At 44.5% G+C, this 26,533-nt stretch overlaps 1 protein-coding gene across 8 annotated transcripts in view; it reads right to left on the bottom strand.

Moving 5' to 3' along the window:
* Window positions 1–902: 902 nt before the first annotated feature.
* The window catches only part of ST3GAL5 (ST3 beta-galactoside alpha-2,3-sialyltransferase 5), a 50,760-nt gene continuing 25,129 nt past the window's right edge, over window positions 903–26,533 (bottom strand). For 2 of the 8 annotated variants that reach the window (XM_040496858.1, XM_040496860.1), the window contains exons 2-7: window positions 25,160–25,283; window positions 22,009–22,120; window positions 12,228–12,592; window positions 8,259–8,445; window positions 6,376–6,534; window positions 903–2,014 (exon numbers count right to left, since the gene is read on the bottom strand). In XM_040496858.1, the coding sequence (XP_040352792.1) occupies window positions 1,766–2,014; window positions 6,376–6,534; window positions 8,259–8,445; window positions 12,228–12,592; window positions 22,009–22,120; window positions 25,160–25,283 (1,196 nt within the window). In that variant the 3' untranslated portion in view covers window positions 903–1,765. Of the gene's footprint in view, window positions 2,015–2,983; window positions 3,058–3,091; window positions 3,149–6,375; window positions 6,535–8,258; window positions 8,446–12,227; window positions 12,593–16,837; window positions 16,943–22,008; window positions 22,121–25,159; window positions 25,284–26,533 lie in introns of those variants that run through there. The other 6 variants (XM_040496862.1, XM_040496859.1, XM_040496866.1 and 3 more) reach the window with 6 other exon arrangements.

The raw sequence follows: 26,533 nt of genomic DNA, 5'->3' as shown, positions 1-26,533 counted from the left end.
GTGGACCATCTTCCCGAGTCTCAATTTTCAAAGCTAAGTCATTTAGCTGGTGAAAATTTCAAAGCAGTTCCTCTTAAACAGTATTTGATAAAATAGAAAGCAAAACCCATAGAAAATTTTCAGTCTCCCACCCAGAGAGTTACTATTTTGCTATGCTGGTGGCTCCAAGCTTGACCCCAGGGCCCTGGAAATCCAAGGGTGCCTGTCTGTTAGGACTGGCCCCTCCCCCTGCACGCGGTCGGGACGTGGCAGATGCAAAGATACAGAGGGGCTGGGCGTCACAACTGCGGCCGGGCTGCGGAAGCACGAGGAGAAATGAGAACCCAGATGTGGCAGGGAGGGAGCACACTAGATGCAGATCTTCTGATGACAAGGACAGGACCAATTAACAGACAGAAGCTGGAATGAGCCTGTTCTCTGGGAGGAAGCCACGGCCTCTCGCCACTCAACATCTCTCCGGCAGTCCCTGTGCTGTCTGGGATGCAGTCCCTCTGTCACTCACTGCCGGCATCCCACACTGAGGTCCCCACCTGGCAGCCACCAAGGACATTTCAGGCAGATTACAGACATTTTTTTTTTTTTTTTGAGACTCAAATTAAGTAGACTGTGGGAGCTCCTCAAAAGCTTCTTTTTTAATTCTTTTTAAAAATTTTTAGCACACTATCTGGAACACACTGCCAGGTAGGCAGGACAAAAATTTTTTTTAAGTTGATGTTTTCTTTGAGACAGAGAGTGGGAGTGTGAGCAGGGGAGGGGCGGGGGGGGGGAGAGAGAACCCCAAGTGGGGCTTGATCTCATGAACCTGTGGGCATCAAGAGTCGGACACTTAACTGAGCCGTGCAGGCGTCCCCCCCAAATTTTTTTTAAATAGGCAATTTATTTTAGTGTTTCAGAAGACATGATTATTCTTGGAAAGGGTTTATTCTTCTATAACTCTGGATAACAAAGATTATACCCTAATTTTGATAAGCCACCTCAGGCACAGTGGAACACCTCAGGTTAACACTGAAGTGCTTGGGAAGGGCAGTAAAAAAAAAAAAAGCCTCAAGAAATTCAAGAGTTGTCATCATTTCAGGAAAGGCGGTGGCTTCTGTAGCCTAAGGTGGCTTCAGAGAATGCAGGAGACCTAGAAAATGTCTTCTGTGTCCCTCCCCGACCACGGACGTTGTTTCCCCTGGTTGTTTCCTGCAAGTCTTCTGACAGAAGGCAGACCCGACAACAGAAAGGGACCGTGAACTTCTCCAACTGGCCCAGGCCTCACGCAGCAGCATGGCCAAACCAGGACTAGTGGTTTAGCTACTGAGCACATCATCCTGGAAGTGCCCCCGACATCTGTCCTACCAAACAGTAACAAGGAACCAGAATCAGGCATTCAGGACTCTCATCAAAGGAGTGACCTCCATTCTCCTTCCACTTAATTACCTGGTATTCTGTGTGCAGTAGACATGGACAGAGTTTTTACAAATTAAATAACGTTCTTAAAATTCAATAAAACATCATTACATACAAGTCTCTTTGAAAAGTCTTTCCCATTCAATTCTCAAAATTAACTTACAAAAGTTTGTGCAAAAACACTGACCTCAAATAAATAGGTGGGGGGGGGGGGACAAAGTGGGAAGAGCTAAACTTTTTTTTTTTTTTTTAAATTAAAAGTTAAAAACACCAGCTGCACTTCAAAGTATTTGCAGGATGAAATGGATCAAGAAGGCTAGGAAAAACAGCCTTCAGAGTCAGAGCTGCATTTTCAAGTGAGGTTTCTCTGTGTTCAGAATTCACAATGGATGCCTCCGCTGAGGTCCTTCACCACGCCCTCTTTGACCAGCTTTAGGAGGAACCTGGTCTCTGTTGTCACATTATGCATGGTCTGAAAGTTCATGGCAGCCATGCAGAGATTGTCAAAGTAGTGCAAAGGTGTTTTGGGTTGATTGAGGTCATATCCGAAGCCTGCCAAACTGACTTCATCACACAGATGTGTGGCTAAGACAACAGCAATTACACCAATGGTGGGGACGTTCTGAAAAAAAAAGGAAAAGACAAAACAAGGCTTAGGAGCACAATTCATTGATTTCCAAGGGCTATCCATGCTCTGCAGAGTAACACAGGCTGCTCTGGGGGCCACAAGTTTAGACATGACATGGTTTTACAGATCCCAGAATCCTGAAGTCGGACTTCCTGCCCAAGTCAGGGATTTACACTCTAAAACATGGTCTGTGATGTGGACACTTTTCACACACCACCAAGAGGTAGCTTGGCAGTTACTGTACCAAGCTAAACAGTGTTCCTTCTAAGCCTTCTACCTACTGGTCCTACAGGTACTGACCGGAACTGCAAAAACAAGTTCACTTCTTTTCTTACACGACACGTATCTAGAAGGTCTAGGTATCTAGAAGGTCTGTCCGCTCTGGAATCGGTGGTCACAGGACCTTCCACAATCTTTCTTGGGACATGTTTCTGGAGTTGGGCCCTTCCCTGCGGGCTCCTGTGGACAGTCTCTGCCAGAGAACACAGCAGCCTCAGTTCTTGCCAGTGAAGACTGAGTTCACTGCTTATCTGAAGCTGCCTCCCACCCAAGGCCAACACTCCTGGCAAATAAAACACTTCCAGGTCATTTTTCACATGTATAGCTGCTAAGCCAGGTTCTGCCCACCCTCGATTTGGGCAATTTTTAGGCCCCAGTTAAGGGTCTCCACATTTGTTCCTCCCAAAACGTTATCCTATGGACTTTGGCCTAGTGTGCCAAATGTCTGAACCATTCTGGATTCCGACTGAATCACCACTCTGCCACCCTCCTGTCCACCATCTTTCCACTTGCAAATCGGGAATCGTGCTTTCTGTATCTCTGTCCCAGCTTTGGGTGAAGACAGTACACAGGGCAGAGAGAAATACAGAAAGCCTTAAGCTATCTAAGCACTAGCCGAAGGCCACTGCTGACCTGCAAGTGACATTCTGTTGCATGGTTTTTCATGTAAATAAATATACCTACTTTGTTCATCCTACTTGAGTCTGTTGCTTCCAGAAACAACTCTCCTTTTCCATAAACCAGAACAACAGCAAACCCTTCAGAGTTCATAGTTTAATCAGGATTAAGGAGCTTCTACTAAGCTCATCATTTGTCAAAAGCCACCTCCTGATCCTTGGTGTGTTGCATCTACGTCACTCATTAAAAAGAAACTCAACAGTCACTGAATTCAAGAGAAATTAACCCAAAGGAAGACTTTCTGCTGTTTAGCCATAAGACCCTAAGGCAGTGTCCTGTCTTACCCTGTGGCCAGCGTGGCACCTAGCAGATCGGGAAAACTCAATCAGGGTTTACAGAAGGAGTGTATGAAGTCAACTGCTCATAGGGGCAAGCATATGGAGAGAAATTCAGAAACTATCAAAAACCACTCAGAGGGGTAGAGCATTTGACTGCAAAAACCACTCAGAGCATGTTACCTACAGAACATATCCCCTAAGATCATACCTCTTAATCCAGCAGACTTCCCTGTCTGCTGGAAGGGCCTATGTATGAGGAAGTTCATGACAATGCAATCAGTTTGTTGTCCATTTTCAAGCTTTTCCTATGTATCTCTGTACACACATTATTATTTTTATTTTTTAAAGTTTTTATTTATTTGAGAGTGAGAGTGCATGCATGATCGAGCAGAGGGACAGAGAGAGAGAATCCTAAGCAAGCTCCATGCTGCCAGTGCAGAACCCCATGCAGGGCTCAATCCCACAAACCATGAGATCATGACCTGAGCCAAAATCAAGAGTCAGATGCTCAACTGACAGAGCCAGCCACGTAACCCTCTAATTTTCTTATAATAAAATTTTTTAGAGTAAAATTGCTGGGTCAAGACTATTCACATTTAAAGCTGGTATCTACTGCCAAAATACCATCCAGAAAAAGTACCAACTTATAATTCTATCTGTATTCCTGCCAAACAAGGACATTATCAAGCTTTTAAATCTTTGCTAAGAAAATAGGAAAAAAATGTCATTGTGGCTCTAATGTACTTTTATTTGATTACTGGTGAAATTGAACATTTTATCATGTACTCCTTGGCAGTATAAATTTCTTCCTTTGTGAAATGTCTGTTCATATCTTTCCCTCATTTTTTAAATTGGCCCATCTTTTCTTTTTGCTGTAATAAGATCATTCTGTACTTTGAGAGTATTTACTATCATACATATGATAAAATTTCCCCCACTTATTCTATGTTCTAACTTTGTTTCTGATACCATTTGCTGTTCAGTAATTTCATATTTTATTGAAAGTAAATCTGCTCATTTTTGAAAGGTTACTTCTTCAATAAAAAGCTACACAAACCACAAATGAGCATTTGCCTATGTCTAAAAAATATGATGGAATTTAATAAAGAAACAGGGCAGTTGAGAAGATAGAGAAATCGAAAGGTATTGAAAGATACTTGAATATATTTATAGTAAAACCTCTTCATAACTTAAGAATCTCGCCAAAGTCTATGTAAGTCTTTTTTTTTTTTTTTAACTGCTTTGTTAAAATTGATGCTAACGGGGGCACCTGGGTGGCTCAGTCGGTTGAGCATCCGACTTCGGCTCAGGTCATGATCTCTCGGTCTGTGAGTTTGAGCCCCGCGTCAGGCTCTGTGCTGACAGCTCAGAGCCTGGAGCCTGCTTCGGATTCTGTGTCTCCCTCTCTCTCTGCCCCTCCCCCACTCATGTTCTGTCTCTGTCAAAAAATAAATAAACGTTAAAAAAATTTAAAAAAAATTGATGCTAACAGGCTAAAAGTTTTAAGTCCACGTTCTGGGGGAACCAATGTGCTCCCATGTGGGCAAGAGCAGCTAAAGCAACCTATTCTATAGTGAACCGGATCATGGACCCTGACAGCTGCTGCCAGGGGGCAGGGCCACTATCCTCTGTGAGGGAAAAAGGAACCATTTTCTGACCAGAAAGACTGGTCCTGACCATGCTCCTGCAGTGGGCAGAAACTACGTGGTCCTCCCCAGGGATGGGAGGGCAGGAAAGCACCCGAGAGGGCAGACGCCTGAGAAAAATGGCAGCCTGCCAAGGGAAGAGCTTCAGCTGTGTTCATGGCTCAAGCCTGGGGCTGGAGCCAGAGTTGGGGTTAGCTGTTACCAATCACAGTAAAGAACTGGGTTTTTGTTTGAAGGAGCCTATTTAGGTATTTGTTTTTCCTATGAAACACAGAATTCTTCCTTTAGAGTTTACATAGGTGTTTTAAAGAACATTTTTAATTAGAATTTGATTCATAGGGCAAACAGAAGAGTCTGCTCATCTGCCTATTGGTTGACCACATCTAAGAGCCTAGCTCAATGTCTGCAAACTGTGACCCTGACCAACCCCAGTATCTCCTGGGCAGTATCTCAGGCTCTCAGTGTGAGCAGCGGCACTAGGCCCCATTTCTAAATTTCTTGCTTTCCTTCATATAGGGAGATTTTGCTTGGAAGTTTGTTTAAGGAAGAGGTGCCTGGGTGGCTCAGCCGGTTGAGTGTCTGACTCTTGATTTTTGGCTCAGGTCATGGTCCCAGGGTCGTGGGATCAAGCCCTGATTCAGGCTCTGCACTGAATGTGGAGCCTGCTTGAGATTCTCTCTCTCTCTCCCTCTCTCTGCCCCTCTCCCCTACTTGCACTCTTTCTCTCAAAAAAAAGACAAAACGATTTTTAAAGCTGTGATTTCCAGCTTTTAAAAAAGTGTTTTAAAGACACAGGCTTAGCTATTCGGATCATAAAGAAATAGGTGATAAAGCCATTGCCACCTCCCTGGTGGCAGCACAGGCTAAATGCGGGTAAAGAATCCCTACTGCAGTGAACGGCCAATATAGTGCAAAGGTTCTCAAATTAGGCTGCAAAATAATATCACCCAGGGGGCTTTGAAAGTCCCAGTGTACAGACCACCACACAGAATAATTAAGCAGAAAGTGTGGGATGAGACCCAAGCATCAACTGAAAAGCACTGCTCTGGGGGGCAAACTTTATTTACCATCACCTGTAAAGTGAAGATAAATGTCAATTTTCGCTTAAGCAGCGCACAGAATTAAAAATGTAAAGAACTTTTCAGACCACCAAAGTGTCTTTCAGTGTCCTCCAGCAGTTAGTTATATGGAGTCACCGACTAGGAATACCTTAAATAACATCCCAGGGACCTAAGTGTTAACGTGTTGACTGTACTGAAGACAGGAGTCACCAGGGGAAAGGCCAGGTAAACAATGAGGAGCCCTGAAGTCAAGATGCAGAATAGTAAACACACACGGAGCATCGATCTGCTCAATGACTACATTTCTACACTGGATGACTCTTCTGGGTATACAGCTGAGCCCAAGTGAAAGTTGTACAGCTGTCTCCCTTCCAACACAGAGAAGAACAGTTAACTTTCAGTTGCAACAATACCTTATCTCGGCCCCAGAACCTTGACTGGGGCTCTGAGTACTGAAGGATGTCAAAGGCAGTCTCTTTGATAATAACTGGATTCAAAATCCTGAAATGTTTTGGCTGTAGTGGGATTTTTTCCGCCACCTGCTTCCAAAAGAAGAGTCGCACCCAAAATGGCTAAGGAAAGAAGGCAGGCAATCATTAGGGGTATTTAATAAGGTTATCCCACCAGCAGCAGGTGAGAACACACCCCTGCTAATCAGCCCAGAGTTATGGCGTGACCCCATGTAGGCTTGTCTGCTGCATTCGACAGCAAAGTCACCGAGATCTATGCGAATCCAAGAACCCAACTCAAAGTAGCCACCCCGAAGGACCTGATTTACGAATGTGGTGTTGGACAAGAGGACGAAGGGCAGCATCGGCTCTGGTTTCCATGGGGAGGAAATTCCGCAGGGAATGACCTGAGATGGTAAGCCTTTTTAGGATTGAAAGGCATCGTTTGTCCCTGGGAAGACCAGGTGAACAGATCCTATTTAAGGGTATTAAGTGTCCGAGTGACCCACTCTGACCAGGCCCTCACCCTGCGTCCTCTCCATGGCTTTGCTCTATCTGTCTAGTCCTGTGAAGTCTTCTGGTAACTGAAAGTTATTTCATAGGTGCTTCATCTTCCAACTAGGTCGACTTCTACACAACAGAAAGTCCAGATCATAACCTATGCAAAATCAGGCTTTGCAGATACAAATTCTCCATCACATGGAGCTTATGTGAAAAGTGTAATATATCCTATTAATTTTGCAGATGGCTAGTTTGTGTGTATATAGATAGTTGGCTCCTGGAATCTATTTCAGCATCATGGGTAGGACCATAAAGTAATGTGATCAATTATTACAACAAACAAAAGGGAATATGACCAAGTGAGGGCCATTTCCTCAACATCTGCCCCTTTAGAATTCTGTGAATTTCCTCCAACAAGGGGACCACCTATCAGAGCATTTTTAGAGAATCTCTTTGGGAATATTCCTCAAAGGTTTTGTATATATTCTTTTGAAAATCCTCCACAGTGGTTTATACTCATCCAAGTAAGTCTAATTTCTCGATTAGCCAAAAGGCATGTAAACTCAAGTCTGGTGAGTAAGGTAGGTGATCACTAGTAACAATTTTGGTTCAAAACTTGATTTTCCCATTTAAGTAATGATCACAGTTTCTACATGTGACTTAACCTTAAATTCTGAAAGTAATTCTCAACAAGGAGTACTGCTGAGTTTCTACAAAGGGAGTAGTTATTTTAGAGACACCACAAAAGTACAGTTGATCCTTGAATGATGTGGAGGTTAGGGCACCACCACCCTATCCCCGCATAGTTGAAATCCACATATAACTTTTTTTTTTTTTTAAGTAGGCTCCATGCCCAGCGTGGAGCCCAATGGGGGCCTTGAACTCACAACCCTGAGATCAAGACCTGAGCTGAGATCAAGAGTCGGACGCTTAACCGACTGAGCCACCCAGGTGCCCCCACAGATAACTTTGGACTCTCCGAAAGCTTAACTACTGAGAGCTTACTGTTGACCAGAAGCTTTACTGATAATATAAACAGTCAATTAACACATCTTTTGTATGTTATATGTATTATATGTTATATTATTACAGTAAAGTAAGCTAAAGAAAGGGAAATGTTATTAAAAAAATCTTAAGGAAGACAAAGTATATTTACAATACTATACTGTATTTACTGAAAACAATCTGTGCATAAGTGCACCCACGCAGTTCAAACCCACACTGTTCAGGGGTCAACTGTATGTATGCCACTGTGTTTGTTTAAAAAATAAAAGTCTATAATTACACTTAGAGACCCCTCCACTTCTTATGAAAGAATACTAGATGGCTGAGTTTCTAGTGCTTACCAGGGTTTCATTTTTCACCATTGCTTGAAGCCAGTTGAAGTCAACACTCTTAAATAAAACAGCAACAAACAAGTCATGGGAATAATAGTCAAGGTCAGACAGTGGCGCACCCTCTGGGTAAGTCATCCTTATGGTAGTTTTATTACCAACATGCTCTGAATATCCCTCAACTGGTGCACTGTTTAACCTATTTAAATAAAAAGGAAAAGATAAATTGACAAAGCAAGCCATCAACCCTCTTATCATATCATACAAAGTCCCTGCACTGCGTCCCCCGCATTTTTAGGACTGGGAGTGAGCTGTGGGTCTGGAGGAAGGCATCCCTCCCAGCAGCCTTGCGTCCCTGAGGAACACCCATACCTCAACTCTGAATGTCAAGCAATCCCATGTAGTCCTGCCTTTTCAAGCTAACCCAACATATTATATTTTAGGCTTCCTCTGGGCACCAGTGATGTTGCCTTGAAGGCTTCCCACTGTGTTCAGATATGAGGGGTTCTTGCTAGGAATTCAAAAAGATAAGCAGAAAGGAAACCTAGAAACCAGGGCAAGGCAGACACAAACCACACTTAGACTGACAGGGTCAGGACCAAGGAGGGCAATAGGCCCAGGTGCATCCTTAAAGCAAGGATTTGGGACACTTACAACTGTCAGATCATCAAAGGCTCTTACCAGGCTCATTGTTTGGGGGCAAATTGTAAGAATTCTTCTGAAAGCAAACTGACCCAGTTAAAGAGTTTTGTAATCTCAAAAAATGTCTGTCTGGTTCTTCCCCTGTATTATCACACCTGTATCCCAACTTCCTTCTCTATTCCGCTGCCACTTCTTCTAGATCTGATACCTACCTCTGGATTATCATAAGATATTATTAGACATGATGACTAAATGCAAGGCATGCCCCTGAAGTGGTTATTTTTTCCCATTTCTTATTTTAAAATAAAGGACATTATCAGTGTGGCTGGTGAAATCTGGATAAGGATGTAGACAGGGTCTAAATTTTATCGATGTTAATTTCCTGATTCTCAACATTGTTCCGTGGTTCTGCAGTTCTATAATAGAATGAATGCCCTTGTTCTTGGGAAATGCACACTGACTTGTTTAGGGGTAAAGGGGCTTGATATTTGCAACTATCAAAGGGTTTGAAAGAGTAATGGGAGAGGGGGAGAGAGAGAGAGAGAGAGAGAGGGAGGGAGGGAGGGAGGGAGGGAGGGAGGGAAGGAGAATTATAAAGCAATGTGATAAAGCATTACAGGTTGGAGATCTGGGGGGAAGGGTGAAAGCGAGTCCTTTGTACTATTCCTGCAACTTTTCTGTTAAATTTGAAATTGTTTCAAACCAAAAAGTTAACCTCCAAAGACTTCTTCACTGATATTCTCCCTCATCATCAGGCTGAACAACCCTTCTCTATCCCCAGCACTCAGTGGCCTCCCAATGCCCACACATGAAGTCCCTGTTCCCCAGTCTGGTGATGTGTGGGCCACCACTGGGCATTGGGCCACCTTCCAGCCCCTTTCCCACTCTCCCAGCCTCTCCCTCCTCCTGCCAGGGTGGGGGGCTCCACACCTAAGATCTCCCCACCTAGCTCCTCCCTGAAGAGCCAAATCCCACTGCTCTGCAAGGCCAGCCCAGGGCCACCCTTCACTCCCGCCACACCTCTCCTCTGGCCCAGAGTGTGCACTGCCTGCAACTCCTGGCTTCTCTCTTCTTCTCTTCCTGTATCCCAGTCACGGACCAGTAGATGGGCATGGGGTCCTGTCTGCCTCCCCAGTGCTGCCTGTGCACACATCTTTCAGCTGATCACGCAGGACTGGGGATTAGGTTCTGGAAGCCTCATACCCTGCATGTGGACTGTTCGTGTCTGGCCCGGACACTGGGCCCTGCAGTGCCTCAAGGTGCTCATCTATGATGCCAACAGTGATGGCTCCACTGAGGAACAAGAACATCTAAAGCAGACAAGGTAGTGTCTGGCACACAGAAGCATCCAATGAAAGGCAGTGGCTATCTCCTTCTTCACCCCAACATTTATAACCTTCGAGGCCCCCCTCCTGCCCCCTCACCTCACATCATTCCTGCTCTCTGGCTGCTGGGGCCCATGGCACCTCTTCTGCCTTAAAACTACGTTCTTGGGGCTCCTGGGTGGCTCAGTCGGTTAAGCGTCCAACTTCAGCTCAGGTCATAATCTCACGGCTCATGAGTTCAAGTCCGTGTCCAGCTCTGTGCTGACAGCTCAGAGCCTGGAGCCTGCTTCGGATTCTGTGTCTTCCTCTCTCTATGCCCCTCCCCCGCTTGTGCTCAGTCTCTCAAAAATAAATAAAACATTAAGAAAAAAAATCTAGATTTTTAACTATTTCTTCTATCTTGGCTCTTACAAAAGTCTGATTCATTCCCACAAACACTTTACACCCCCTGTCCTCTCCTCCAGAGCCCCCGTCTATCCTACAAATTCTCCAAACAGAGCTGCTAACATCCATTGAGCCTTTACCCCAAGCCCGACACTAAATGCTTTACCCTAAGTTCTAAGTGCTTTATATCTGTGAACTCATTTTGTCTTTATGTAAGCCTATAAGGTACATACTATTATTTCCTCCATCTATAGATGAGGAAACAGAGGCGCAGGACAGTTAGGAAACTTGCCTGAGATCACAGCTACTGGGGACAAAGGCATTATGTGAACATATCACTTTTAGACTCAGAATATCTGAAATGGATCTTGTTACACTCCCTCACTAACCAGAGATTTTTTTTCTCCAACTACTCCGCTTCTGACAGCAGTTCTGCTAACACCTGAGACCCCAGACTAGAAATCCTGGCATCCCTTACCATTAACTGTCAAGCTGTCAGGAAGTCCCCCAATTTACTTTCTCAATGTATCTCCCGGATTTGATTCTTCAGTCTCCATTTCCACTTTTTCTGCCTCACACCAGGCCCGCACACTGCGTGCACGGACTACAAACTCGACACCCAGTCCCCAGCCCTCGCCTGCCCTGCCTTTGGTCAAATCCACACGCTCCTGCTGAACAAATCTGATGAAGGCCCAGCATGCATCGTGCTCCTGGTTCTACACATCCTTCAGATGGGGAGAATTTATCAAAATGTATCAAGAGCCTTAAAAATATTCGAGTATCTTTAAGCCAACAATTCTGAGAATTCTTGGAAAGGAAATAATCAGAGATAAAGACATAAGTATGAGAATGTGCAAGGCATTTTCACAATAACAAAGAAACTGAAAAATTCTAAATGTCCACAACAGAACAGCTAAATAACTTCTGATACTCTCATTTAGAGGAACAGTAAGTACTTGGAAGAGTTAATTTTCTAAGAAATATTTAATGACCTCAGAAACTGTTCATAATACTAGATTAAAAAAGCAAAATACTTTATAAGAATATAAATGCACTCATTAGTACGTGTATAGAACACAAGTGGAAAAAACACAGCAAATTAATAGTGGTTGGTTATTTGTGCTATGAGTGGTTATTTTCTTTCTTACATTTTCCTGTATTTTTTTTTTTTAATCTTCAAGAATGAGCACATTTTACTTTCATGATCAGGAAAACAATTTTCAGCCGGCTAAACCAGAGAGAATCTAGGATGAGCGGAGTTCAGACTGTGTGCTCCCCACGATCCCTCCAGCACTGCTCGTGGGGTGCGCTACACCAAGCCCTGCTCCCCAAAGCCAGGCATCTCACTAGCTCACCCCCCAACACCACGTCCACTTCCTGGCTCTGCCTCACCCAGGCTTCCTCCTGAATCTACCCAGTCTTCCAAACCTCACCTCCTCTGTAAAGGTTCTACCATATTAGGGTCGATACAGCGCAGTTTGGGGGCATCCAATCATTTCAGGTTTGTGTTTCAACTCCTCAAGCAGTAAATCCCCTGCAGACAGGGGCCTGCAGCACTTCCTGCACCCCTCACTGTCGCTGGCACTACACCAACAGCAGTGAACTGAACTTTAGAGGTGAACCCATGTACCTTATCACAACATCAAACTGGTTCAGGGCATGGCCCAGTGCTAGTCCGTGCAGTATCCCGCCGCTTCCGATAACCACACAACGCCTACAGCTCTTTGCTTTTAAGTGTTCAGGCATGTCGTGCTCAGGCAATATCTCCAAGAGGCTCTGGACTTGGCTGGAGAACCTCCGGAATCCAAAAGGAGGATCGTACTTGTACTCGGCTTCATTCACTTTGGGGGCCTCCTTCACGAAAGGCGGTAAGTCCATGCTGTACCTGTGCTCAAACAACTGCGCCATGGACTTCTTCGCAAACTTCGGTCGGCATTCCTTCTGCAAGACTTGCTGAGCATATTTCTGAGCTCTCTGGAATGAAATCACACCAGGCTGAGTTTTAAATAAAAAACCTCTCAGGCATCAGAAATACCCTCTTACAGATGACACTGTGTCTCCTGGGATGTCTGATAAAGCTCCCCGTAGGTTACTGTCTTTCAGCACAAAACATCTCCCTTTTAGAGTTAATTTGTGGTCAGAAACTTAAAAAAACCTGAGAGAATCACATAACAAGGAGATAAACTCAACAATATCTACTTCATTATACAAGGAAAGCATGTCCTCATACCCCCACCTCCTACCCCTAGCCTGCCCTTGTTCCTAAAATAAATGTGGGGTGAAATACATACTCTGATGTATTTCATGTTTTATAAAAGCCCGACACAGGCTACAACATGGATGAACCTTGAGAACACTATACAAAGTGAAATAAGCCAGTCACAAAAGGACAAATACTGTTCGATTCCACTTCCATAAGATCTCTATAGTACTAAAATTCATAGAAACAGGAAGTAGAACGCTGGTTATTGGAGGCTGAGAGAGGGGCGGGTGGGAAGCTATTGTTTAATGGGTACAGAGTTAAGGTTTTGCAAGATGTAAAAGTTCTAGAAATCTGTTTCATAGCAGTGTGAATATACTTAACAGCACCATATTGCACATTTAAAAATGGCTGAGATGGTAAATTTTATGTGATTTTTACCACATTTTTAAAAAATCTCATATTTTAGGTTCCTGTCTAGTGAGATGAGAAACAGGCTTATTTACCTACCAGTTGGGGCAATGAGCTTCATACAGTCTGAAATGCAAGTTATTCTACATGTAACCAGGGAATAATGTCATGTCAACATAGAAGTAGCTGGCCTTGGTTTTGTATACAATTTTCCTTGCACATTAATGCTTTGCCTCAATAAGGAACGACTGTTGGGGCACCTGGGTGGCTCAGTTGGTTGAGCGTCTGACTTTGGCTCAGGTCATGATCTCGCGGTTTGTGAGTTAGAGCCTGGCGTCGGGCTCTGTGCTGACAGATCAGAGCCTGGAGCCTGCTTCGGATTCTGTGTCCCCCTCTCTGTCTGCCCCTCCCCTACTCATGCTCTGTCTCTGTCTCAGAAATAAACATTAATTTTTTTTTTTTTAAATAATGAACGACTGTTGAATGCCAAATACTCTAGCCCAGATGAATGCAGCAACCCACGGAAGGACATGGGACAAAGGGCCATTCGTCCCAGTCTTTCCTCTTGGCTCAGTCTGGCCAAATTCTGCCTCCAAACTGTTTGGCAGGAAGTTCTCCCTCATTGCTGTACTTTTTTGTCCTTATCTCCACATTCAGCAGCCTTGGCTCTGCCTTACCCCTCCTCCCACCAAGCTATCGTCTCACTCACACGCACATACAAACACATATGTGCATGCATGTATGGTGTCCTAGATTTGCTGGGATATTTATTTTTAGGACTGAACATGTCTTTTGAACTGCGTCCATACTATTATGAGGATCATTACTGTTGTATATAATTTTATTTTATTTTTTAAACTTTTTAATGTTTATTTATTTTTGAGAGAGCGAGCAAGTGAGAGAGAGCATGAGAGGAGGAGGGGCAGAATCCGAAGCAGGCTCCAGGCTCTGAGCTGTCAGCACAGAGCCCAACGTGGGGCTCGAACTCAGAGAGTACAAGATCATGACCTGAGCTGAAGTCAGAGACCCAACTGACTGAGCCACCCAGGCGCCCCTGTTGTATATAATTTTAAATGTTTGCCTCAACTATGTTCTTCCTCAGAGGCTTGTTATTTTTATTGTCTAATTTTTGTATAATAATTTTTTGTAGGAAAACTTCTATCTTACTATAGCCAAAGCCCCCCCCCCCCCCCTTTTTAAATTACAGCTTCGAAAAGTTATTAGCATCTGGGAAGAGTACACTGTCTACATCTTGAGATGCGGCCCTGTTTCTAAAAAGGTGAAGTGACATTCTCTGAGCACAGATGCTGCTGCATACATTATGCCAGCCACTGCCTCGGCCTGTCGCTAGATCTCCGACACCTCACACAATGGCTGTCAGTACCTTCACTGTGTGGGCTCAAGGAGGCATGGCCAGTAAGAGGGCTGGGCTGGTGTGCTAACCTGGTCCGATTACTTCCCAAATTCCTAAAACCACAGCCTCTGTCCACAAAGAGCAGCACATAAACACCACCACTGAGAACAAGGGTTTAAAGATGAATTGGCATCTTCGTGAGGAATCGGCAGGAAAGCCAGGCAAGGACCAGTCGTGACCCCGAGTAGCACCGGAAGGAAGGCCTGCCAAGCCCATGTCACTCTGCACCCAGCAGGGACTTAACACCCCACCAGCGGGGGCAGGGCAAACAGACAAGCCACACAGACCACACACATCTGACTCTAGACCCCAGGCCTGAGGGTTGTGAACAGCAAGTTTTAGAGGACAAAAGGCCAAAATGACATGTCAAGCGTCTGGTTTTGCAGATCTCCTAGGATAGAAATGGACCTCTGAGAAGTGCCCGAAAAAACCCCGAGCAGACTAGTGATGGGCTCATGACTGGAAAGAGAAGTAGGTGATCAAGCCAGAAACCTGGGCTCGGCTCTCCTGAGCTGCCAAATTTTCTCTTTAAAAGTTTCATTTGGAAGGAGTGAAACTTCGTTCCATTTCCGTTCTGGCAAAGAGCTCCACTTGAGGCTTCAGACTTAATTGTCTAGACCGGGGGCAGAGGACAAGGCCTAGTCATCACCTTGTGACGGGGACCGCGCCTGCCCTCACTCACCGCGGGTGTGATTACATCCGTCCCGGGCGAGCACATGCTCTGAACGCCACCGGCAATGTCTACGGCGATAGCAGTTCCTCTGCTCCTTTCGTTTCACCTCATTTAGAGGTGTGGACAGGCCCCAAGAAAGCCCCTGGGACCATTTCTTCTAACCAGAAGCTGTTCCAGCCTCTCCCCCACCTCCTCCACAGCTCGAATGAGAAAAGCCCGGGGAGGAGAACCTCGCCTCCCAGAGCCGTGATGAAAGAAGGGGCTGTGACCCTCCCCTGCCCTGCTGCAGAAAGCTCCAGAGCTGGAAGCCAGAGTAGGCAAGGACAGATGGACGCAGAAGGGTCTGGCTGGCATTCATCCACTGGGAAGGATCACTGGGAGGGCCACTGGGAAGCAGAGAACTGGCGACTGTCGAAAAGATACAGAAACTCCCGCTTCTCTCAAATCAAGGCGTGGAAATGAGGGCTTCGGTGTTTTAACCGTCTTCCAGGCTGAGCTTGCTGGCTGCCCACAGCTAAGAATAAACAGACATCTGGTAGTTCCGACTGTCAGGGAGGTGGCGACTTGCCATGGAAAACCACAATGTGAAAATTCACTGAAGGGTATTTAAAAAATCAAAGTGATTTTCCTCGGCAGTCTCTGCTTTCATTTCTACTGCAGAATTTTTAGGATAATGGTCCTCCAAATAGAAGTAAATGGCATAATTCTTAGTAAAAGGCAATGTTCTCTTTTAGTCCTTTACGTTGAGGACAGGGCACAGCACTGAGGTTGGAGGAGGGTTTTGGGGCTAGAGCTCACCAAACCTGGGTAGGAGCCCAATGCAGCCACAGACCACATGAGCTGAGGGCATGGGCTACCTTATGACGCTTTCAATGCCAGATGTGTACCAGGCTGGTGCTGGCCTCTTCCTCCCAGGGGCTGCTCTGACAACCACAGCATTACACACTCTGCCCGAAACATGTGAGAACAGCCGCAGGAGAACCGTGAGCAAAGCTACTGCCGCATGTAACTCACATTGAAGTCAACCATCTCTAACTCCTACCCAGCTAAAAAAGTAGGGCAAAATCTGAATAACCGAGTCACAGAAAGAGTACCACAGTAAAAACTCAGACAGTCAGTGGCAGCCTGGGACTGGTGGCTGAGGGTGGGGACAGACTACAACAGGTGAGGTAACTTACCCGTTGGGTGATGGACAGAATGTTCTAAAATTGGACTGGAGTGATGGTGGTGTAACTGTGTAAGTGCACGGACGCTACAAAACTGCATGCTTGAAAGGGGTAAATTTTATGGTGTGTGTATTTTGGCACAGTAAACCACTAAGAAAAACCAATCAGAAGATCTCGATGCTGGACCCGGTTCTAGATCTGTCAACCAGCAGTGTAACCTTGACTAAAGATCTAACCCTCGGTCAAGACTTCACTTTCCTCATCTCTGATATCCGAGGATGATCTGGGGCAAGGAGGCAGTGCTAAGAGGGGAAAAGAATTGGTCTAGAGGTGCAGACACCTGGACTAATACCTCGGCCCAGGTTATACTGCCTACCTTAGCTATGTGAGCGCAGGTCTACAGAGTCAGAGAGAAGCACATTTGGCCATAATTAACTACACAGCACAAAATGCAGTCCTCAGGGTGATATGTGGTTTTTAGCTGAGGAGAGAGAGGGCCAAGTTCAAACTGCTGCTACCTCGCAGCCCAAACCTGATTGTGACCTGACATGAATGTGCCCTTGTCTCTCCTTAAACATTTTTAAGTGCAATTTCACATCTGAAATGCACTTTCAAAGTGTCCGGGTCCCCACAGAGGCCACTGTGAGTCTTTTTAAAGAAACAGTACGTTAAGGGGCGTCTTAAATAGAAAGGACAAAAGCCACGGGCACACTTCTGCAGCTGTGTTAACACAGGCCAGGCCCAGCACAACTAGGCAACGCTCAGAGTCCAACAGGGTCAGCAGGGTCCCACTAACGTTGCTAGCTGCTGAATATCATCAACAGAGCTAACAAGGCCTCATGGCTTTGAGACCACCTTCTGCTAACATACATCTACAACAATTCAAATTTGCCCCAGTGCTCTTGGTGGTAAGGACCAATGTCCAGCAACAGTCTGGAGACAGGGTTCTCTTTGCAGAGAGCTCATACTGCACACCGCCTCACAGCCATTGAGAACACCAGGACCACACCGGCCAGCTTCCCTGGACATTTCCTGCATTCCGGGGACTTGAGAAAGGATTTCTGGTTTTGCCTTAACGAAACGTGACCAGATATCAAATTGGGGACCTGCTCAGTGTGGCATTCAAGGGTTTTCCCTCTTTGGTCCCGGCTCATTTTCAGTCTTCTCTCCTGCTATTCCCCACCCAAATCCTCACTGATCTCCAACTCTTGCTGTCTGTCTAATGTGGCAAGTTCTCAGAGGCACATGCAGAGGACAAGCTGTCAGGACCACTGTGAAAAGTGGGGCATTCTGACAGCGTCGACAATGTTAAAAAGCTATTAAAAAGTCTCAAGTAATGAAATAAAAACTATCCCTAATTCCACCATGGTTGTAGCAAGCTTTCACTTTCTACTTTATTAATTTGTGAAATTGACCGCGATTTTCACAAACATGTTTGACTTATAAAACCATCAGCTGATTCCCCCCTCTTTCTCCACAAACTACAAGGGACTTTCTACTTTATTCATTTCTGTATTATTTGAATTTTTGGTGTTATTTTTATCATTGGAAAAAATAATGGTCTTTCAGAATCTTTTAGAACTGGTTCGATGTGGTGGTCACTGTGGACTGCTACTGGGTCTCCATTTCCTGTTCCTTCTTCTTAGGGAGCCGTAATTCTGTTCAGGCAGTTATCACCCCTTCTCTAGGCAGGCAGTGGGGCTTGGGAAGCTGACCTCGCCCATTAGATACTCCCATCCCCTTTGCCAGGGATTGGTCAGGAATCCTCATTGGAGCCAATCAGGGCAGGGCACCGGCAGCCCTGAGAGGCTGTTATCGGTCCTGCAGTGAACTTAGATTTTAAAATTTGGCCCCATCAGCCTAAATGGAGAACTCATATTCCATGGTTTAGAGGGAAGGGGATGGCAAGATGGTTTTTGTTTGTTTGTTTGTTTTCTGTCTACTGTCTACTGGTGGATATGAGGAGGTATCTCACCTATTCCTTAAAGGGACATTAAACTTAATGGATATTACTGAAAAATACTCGAAGAGTTGCCTGTTACTTAACTGTGGATGTTCTACACAATCTGGAGTTGAGAGATGAGACACCACACCATGGTTCAGTAATATCTCTCCTCTCCCTGGACTTTAATATACCTAAGTATATATTCATTAATAGAAAATGTTAGCACACAATCCCCATTTCCCAAGGGCTTGCTTAAAGGACAAGTGGAAAGACAGTTAAAATACTACAGTGTAAATGTTAGGATTAAGGTATGAAGAGGCTTCTAGAAGACAGAGAGAAGAATGATCAGAGAAGGCATCTGAGAAAACCTAACTCCTGAGCTGAGATTTGATGTAAAAGAGGAGTAGCAGAGGGGCAAAGGGAGGGAGGGGCTCCAGCCAGAGAAGTTAGAAAGATTGTAGCAAACACAGGGAAAAATCGTTTCAACAAATGGTGCCAAAAATCGTTTCAACAAATGGTGCCAGGAAAACTGGATATCCGCATGCAAAAGAAAAAGGTTGGCCCCCAGCCTCACATCATATACAAAAACTAACTCAAAACAGATTAAAGACCTACATTTAAGAGCTAAAACTATAAAACTCTTAGAAGAAAACACAGGATTAGGCAGTGATTTCAGAGGTCTGGCATCAAAAGCACAAAGAACAAAAGAAAAAATAGAGTAACTGGACTTAATCAAAATTAGAAACTTTTCGTGCTGAAAATGACACCATGAAGAAAGTGGAAAGACAATCCACAAGATGGGAGAAAATACTTGTAAACCATGTATCTGATAAGGGACTGGTCTCCAGAATATATAGAAAACTCTTACAACTCAATAATAGAAAGACAACCCAATGAAAAATTGGGCAAAGAATTTGAACGGATATTTCTCCTTAGAAGATATATAAATGGCCAATGAACATGCAAGGAGATGTTTGTCATTAGTTACCAGGGAAGTGCACAACAAAACCAAAATGAGGAAGAAAGAAAGCAGCTCAGCCAAGGAGTAGTGAAAACATTTAAGATTTAGGCCCCGGTTCAGGCAGTGCTGGAACATGGGGTGGCTAAAGGAGGCTGAAGGGATTGGCAGGAACCAAGCCACCAAGAGCCCTACAGGCCAGACTAAGGAGTCTGGACATTCTAAAGGTAATGGGAACAAATCACAGTTTGCAACAGGGAAGCAATATATCAGATTCAATTTTCAGAAATACTACTCCAGCCACAGTGGGGCATGCCTGGCTATAGAAACGCAGGTAAGGAGGGGCACCTGGGAGGCCCTGGCTGTGCTTAAAGAGTTTCAGAGATTTGCCACAAAGGCACCCATTTATCCCAACTGTAGATGCCTCCGACCATCAAACGCTTCTCCTCTCAGCCTGGCCGCCATCCCCTGATCTGCACCCCTGCCATTAAGGCCACCTGGGCAGAGCAGACCCTTCCATAGGCCAGGCCTCTGGCTTGCTGACAGTAGCTGCCACATGCCCTCCACCAGTCCTTCTCTCCTTTGGGCCGCACAAATGTTCCCATTGCTTCAAAGGTTCCTCAGGGACATGGTCTCGAGTCTCTTCTCTGGTCATCCTCCGGAGTCACTAGGACTCCTTGGGGAACTTTACAGAGTAATAGCCATAATGATCAGAGCACTTGTCTGAGCTCTGCAGGGACAAGCAGAGCATCCCTGGTCTATTAATGTAGCTAAGGACAAGCTGTAGGCAGCCACGGCACAGGCCAACACAGGTGGCGCTGGCCAGGCACGAAAACTGCCAAGTTAATTTTACCCCAGGTATACTAAAGCACATCTTTCCCACCTTGTACTTGTGAAATGGTGTGCTGGACCCTTGTATGCGAGAGCTCCCATCTCTCCTCAATTAAACGAGACTCGAGAGTGATTATCTTTGCAGTTGGTCAGACGGCTAACGGCATGATTGATGAAATGGACAGGAGAAAGAGAATGTGGATAAGCATGGCAAAGAAGGAAAGGGAAGAGCGCACAGATACCGGGGCGACCGCAAGGCCAGCCAGACAGGGAGGCGGAAAGCCTGAGCAGAGGCGCTAGACACATCCTGCTCCACCACGGCAGACGTGCTGATGCTGGAAAAATCAGCAGAGTCAGCGAACCTCTGGGGACAGATACAGCACAAAAAGGCAGGCTCTGTGAGACACAATGGTTCTGCATCGGCCAAGCTGTGCCGTTTATTTTTTTATTTAATTATTTTAGAATATTTCATAAAAATAATATTTTATAATAAAGTATAATTATTAAGTATTAATTTTCATTTCCTTGTTTATACCCACCTGTCCCACATAGTGTGTGAGGCACTTCGAAGGACATACAGATTGAGGTAAAAACATGTGAACAAATACCCTGACTAGAAAAGGAGTTCTGCGTATATTATCTTATTCAACCTCAAGGACTACCCTATTATACAGATATTGTCTACACTTCACAGCTGAGAAAACTGGGACTCAAAACAATTAAGTAACTTGCCCAAGGTCTCATTTTTGACTAAGTGGCATTTAGACTTGAATCTAGGTCAGAAATGTAAGCTCCCTCCTACTCTCTGCATCACCCTCCCTATAACTTCTGGCTCCTTTCTGGGGACATCCCCTACCCAGGTAGACAGCAGTCACGTGGAGCTAGGACCACACGGCCGAGTCCAAGCCCCAACTCCACCACTTACTAGTGAAGGTAACCTTAAACTGGTTACTTACTCTCCGTGCCCCTCCTCTCAGCTGTGAGACGGAGGTAATGACAGTTCCTACTATGAGGGTAAAATGAGTTTATGTTGCTGAAGCACTTTGAGAATAGTTACACAGTATACACTAAACCAGATTAACTAAACTGGTTAACTAAACTACATGTAAACTTGGGCAAGCAGCTTAACCTCCCAGCCATCATCTGTAAGAGGGAGAGAACACTGGGGTAGCTCCCAGGCGTGATGGAAATTAAATAATATATGTAAAGCACCTATACATGTTGGTTATCATTACTGCCATGCTACCTTACTTAAAATCATCTCTTCTTTCGTCCAGGATGTGAAATTACTGGGTCATTTAACTACTCAACTAAGCAGTGAAATTAGCATTTAATAGGTCAATTGATCTAGAAAAATGAATATAAATTGAAGGGAAAAAAATCTTGAAATACAGTGTGAAGTCATTAAAATGAAAAATAAAACACAGCAATGACAGGTGATACCCAAAGAACTTCCCCCTGTTCTAAGAACATGTACACTGGCAACATCACAGCAAAGTAACTCCACGACAGGTGCCCTGGGGTGTGTCAAATGCAACCCACCTCCTGCCACGACTTCGGTAAACGGAGGAACAATACTGTGGGGTAGGTGTTGGGGTAGGTGGGGGAGTAGGTGGGTGGGTTGGATTTATTTTTTTTTTTGGTGGTGGTGGGGGAGAGGGTCATCCCTGATTTTGGAGTGCTAAGATGAAGTATTTTCCCTCCGTTTATAACTTTCATGACCACTTATTTATAACCCTTTAGAGATGACATTTCTGTTTAAGTATAAGCCTGGAACTTTTTTCATTTAAATCACACCAATGGAATATCTAACCTTTACACGGTCCGGGTCTACATAATGCCTTCTTTTCATGTCACATTCTTCGGTAGTATAATTTAACTTGAGGATATAAAGGATCCACACGCCAAACACAAGCAATATACACCTGGAAAAAAATCAATTAGGCATCATGACATGGTTATGTGATAATCAAGAGAAATCATAAGAAATAAGTGAAAACCTACCCCACGTTGAGTCTGTCTGCCATGCAGCATGAAAATAGTCTTTAAGGTGACCTTAGTGGTCAACTTAGGCCACCATTTCTTATTTTCCTGACAAGATAGTCATTTATGACTCTCTGTTATAAGTGAAAGTAGAGAAAACTTGTTTCTGCAAAGATGTCATAATAAAATATGAATCACGATGCAGACCACTGGTCTTAAAAAAAACAAGTAACATCTTCTGAGCTATAGAATCTCAGCTTCAATTTTTTGCCATTTTAAAATACTGTCAGGCGGGGCGCCTGGGTGGCGCAGTCGGTTAAGCGTCCAACTTCAGCCAGGTCACGATCTCACGGTCCGTGAGTTCGAGCCCCGCGTCAGGCCCTGGGCTGATGGCTCGGAGCCTGGAGCCTGTTTCCGATTCTGTGTCTCCCTCTCTCTCTGCCCCTCCCCCGTTCATGCTCTGTCTCTCTCTGTCCCAAAAATAAATAAAAAACGTTGAAAAAAAATAAATAAATAAAATAAAATACTGTCAGTCTTCCAACTGCTGTATGATTCCACTTATATAAAGTACATAGAGTAGTCAAAAATCACAGAGAATGAAAGAGTGGTGGCTGCCGGGTCAGGGGGAAGGGAGGAAGGGGGGGTGGTTAGTGTTAATGGGTAGAGAGTGTCAGTTTTACAAGATGCAAAGGGTTCTGCAGGTGGATGGTGTGATGGCTGCACAACAGTGTGAAGGTATTTACCATCACTGAACCGTATACTTAGAAATGGTTAAGACAGTAAATTCTATGTTATGTGTATTTTACCACAATAAAAAATGGGCGGAAAATATTGGGAGCCCTTAAAAGAATAAGAAAGCAAAATGAACAATCTCCTCATTATTGCTCCGAAGATTCTACCCCCAGAGATAAGCTGACTGAGGGGAGACAGAACCACCAGCTACCCTTAAGACCATCTACAAAAAAACTGCTTTTAAAGATCTGATAAACTCACATTATTGTATAGTTTAAAATACACACATGCACATACATACACACACAGGATTAGGATAAAAGATTTAAGGCTAGTCCTGGTTCTAGAGACCTCTTTTTTTTTTTAAGTTTATTTATTTTCTGAGAGAGAGAGAGAGAGAGAGGCTGAGAGAGAGAGAGGGAAGGGCTGAGGGGAGGAGGGGCTGAGACAGAGGAGGGGTGGGAGAGAAGGAGAGAGAGAGAATGAATCCCAAGCAGGCTCTGCACTAACAGTGGGGCTGGATCTCACAAACTGAGATCATGACCTGAGCTGAAATCAAGAGTCAGACGGTTAACTAAGCCACACAGGCACCCTCAAAACCTCATTTTTAATAAGCTCCCCAAGTGATGCTGATAAACAGTAAAAAAAAAAAAAAAACGTTTAAACCAAAGTTTAAGAACCACTGTTTTACATATTTTGTGTTACTGAAAAAACAAAGTTAAAGAATAACCTTAAGGGGAAAATGATCTCTCATCTAAAGAAAGGGGCAGTTCTAAAAATACAGCATCTAGCACAGTATACTATATATACCAGATGCTAAATATTTCTTAATATTTGAGGAGGATAATGCAGGACAGTATTGCTAGAAAGTGTGTTCAAGACTTCTTGATTCTTATTTCAACAGGATCCCCCAAGAAAACCTGGACAAGCATCCTAATTTCTCCCTGGAATCGAGGACAATGTTACATGAATAGGATGTTACCATCTGTGTAAAAATGGGGGGTGGGTCACACACACACACACACACACACACACACACACACACACACAATATTTCTTATATATACAAGATAATATTGGTTATCTTTAAGTGGGGAGCAGAAATGAGAAGATATTTTACTGAGTACTTTTAATACCTTTTGAATTTTAAATCTTGTGAATGCAGTATTACCTACCTATTCCTCTCCCCAGCACCCCCCAAAAGGAATTACATTCAGTGCATGTAGTAATCCCTTTTCTTGATTACCAAAAAAAAGAAAAAAAGAAAACAGGGAAGGGAAAAGAACAGTGTGTTAAAAGCAGGCCCATGGGCACCTGGGTGGCTCCAGTTGGTTGAGCGTCCAACTTGGGCTCAGGTCATGATCTCACAGTTCGTGAGTTTGAGCCCCGTGTTGGACTCCGTGCTGACAGCTTGGAGCCTGGAGTCTGCTTCGGATTCTGTGTCTCCCTCTTTCTCTGCCCCTCCCCTGCTTGCACACTCTCTCAATAAATAAACAAATGTTAAAAAACAAAAAAGCAGGCCCAATGCCTACAGCCCTGAGGACACTGCACGGTACTTCCCCGTCGTGACTCTCTCGCCCACACTGTGAACAGCCATTGGCCCAGGTGTACCTCATTCGCAGCCACAGGCCGGCACCCAACACAGTGCCAGGCGTGTCAGACCTCAGTAAATATCGGTTGGTGTCAAAAGTAGCTGGAAGATACTAATGTACATTTCCCTTTCCTACCTTCCTCCTTCTACACCTCCTAAATTAGTGGTATTTTCAAAAGGGTGATTTTCAACTTGGTTTGGCTGCTACCAAATGCAACTGCCAGGTCCCTCCTTTAACAATTATACCACATATTAGGATATAAGGGTGACCTGGCTGAAACACCGGTCATCTTTTTTAGTATTCAATATTTAAGGCTCTTCAGAAGCTTGTAGAGGACTTTAATTAGCCATATTTTTAGATTAACTTAAAATAGCTAAGAGGAAAAGCCCTGTTTGGTCACGTAATGGCAGGGAGAGCTGTGCACTTAAGAGCTGCTCTCTCGGGATGGTGCCTCCCTGGCTGGCACTGTCCTATCATTAAGTAAAGCCTGATGCATAAATCCAGACATCTGTGCACTGAATCCTTCCTCAAATGTGCCTTTGTATGATCTTCTGACCAATTACAAGAGCCATCCTTCAGGGCCTGTTGCATTTTTCTCCCAGCTCCCCACAGCTGACCTGGTCAGGGCAATCGTAAGGTCCCAGGGCTCATACTTACTTGAGGATGTCTTTTAACAACAGGTTGGGTCTTCTCATCTTGTTTTGAGCTCGGGTGTACCATTGCAGAGAGGGTCTTGAGCAATCGCTTCTCAGTTTCACACAGTTATACTCACTGGGCATTGCTGTGAAGAGAGAAGCAGCCAGGAGGAGGAAAAAGAGGGAGAGTCAGGCAAATTGTGTTTACAAAGACCTTTAGGGGGTACATCTATAGCATGGAATACTACTCAGCAATAAAAAAGAATGAATTAATGATACAGCCAACAACTTGAATGAATCTAGAGGTAACTATGCTGAGCTAATACTAAGAGTTTACACATTATATGATTCCAGGTATATAACATTCTTGAAAGGTCACAATTACAGAAACGAAGAACAGATTGGTAGTTGTCAGGAGTTATGGAAAGGGGTAGTGGGTGTGGTTGGATCCTTGTGTTGATGTAAATATTCTGTGTCTTGACTATATCCCTATCAATATCATAGCTGTAATATTATACTATGGTTTTGCGAGAGGCTACTGGTGGGGGAAACTGGGTAAGCGGTACATGGGATCTCTCTGTATTATTTTTTTACAACTGCACACGAATCTACAATTATCCCCAAATAAAAAGTCTAATTAGTTTTTAAAGAGCCTTTACCTTTTAAAGGTGCATACAGAACTATTTACAGATGAAACAGGAAAAATGAGATCTGCTTCAAAAAAATCAGGAAGGGGATAGGCATGGAGGTGGGGGATAGATAAGGCAACTCTGGCTTTTTTTTTTTTTTTCAACCTTTATTTATTTTTGGGACAGAGAGAGGCAGAGCATGAACGGGGGAGGGGCAGAGAGAGAGGGAGACACAGAATCGGAAACAGGCTCCAGGCTCCGAGCCATCAGCCCAGAGCCTGACGCGGGGCTCGAACTCACGGACCGCGAGATCGTGACCTGGCTGAAGTCGGACGCTTAACCGACTGCGCCACCCAGGCGCCCCGCAACTCTAGCTTTAAACTGATTAAGTATTGGGGCATGTGGATGGCTCAATCAGTTGAGAACCGACTCTTGATTTTGGCTCAAGTCACAATTCCAGGGTCATGAGATTGAGCCCTGCTTTGGGGTTAAGCAGGTGTGGAGCCTGCTTAAGATTCTCTCTCCCTCCCTCCCTATCTCTCGCTCTCGCTCTCCCTCTACCTCTCTCGCTCTCGCTCTCCCTCTCCCTCTCTCGCTCACTCGTCACACTCTCTTTCTCCCTCAAAAAAAAATTTTTTTAGTTAATTAATTAAATGGATTAAGTGTCAAAGCTGGGTACTAGACACATGGGGCTCATTAAACCTTTCTCAATACTCTAATGCTTTTGTACATCTGAAATTTTCTATAATAAAAGTTCAAAGAGGAAG

Source organism: Herpailurus yagouaroundi, unplaced genomic scaffold (genome assembly GCF_014898765.1).
Source record: "Herpailurus yagouaroundi ecotype Mexico unplaced genomic scaffold, PumYag 188, whole genome shotgun sequence".
In the NCBI taxonomy this organism is placed as follows: Eukaryota; Metazoa; Chordata; class Mammalia; order Carnivora; family Felidae; genus Herpailurus; species Herpailurus yagouaroundi.
Note: the sequence above shows the minus strand (reverse complement) of the source record. Positions and strands in the feature narration are given on the sequence as shown.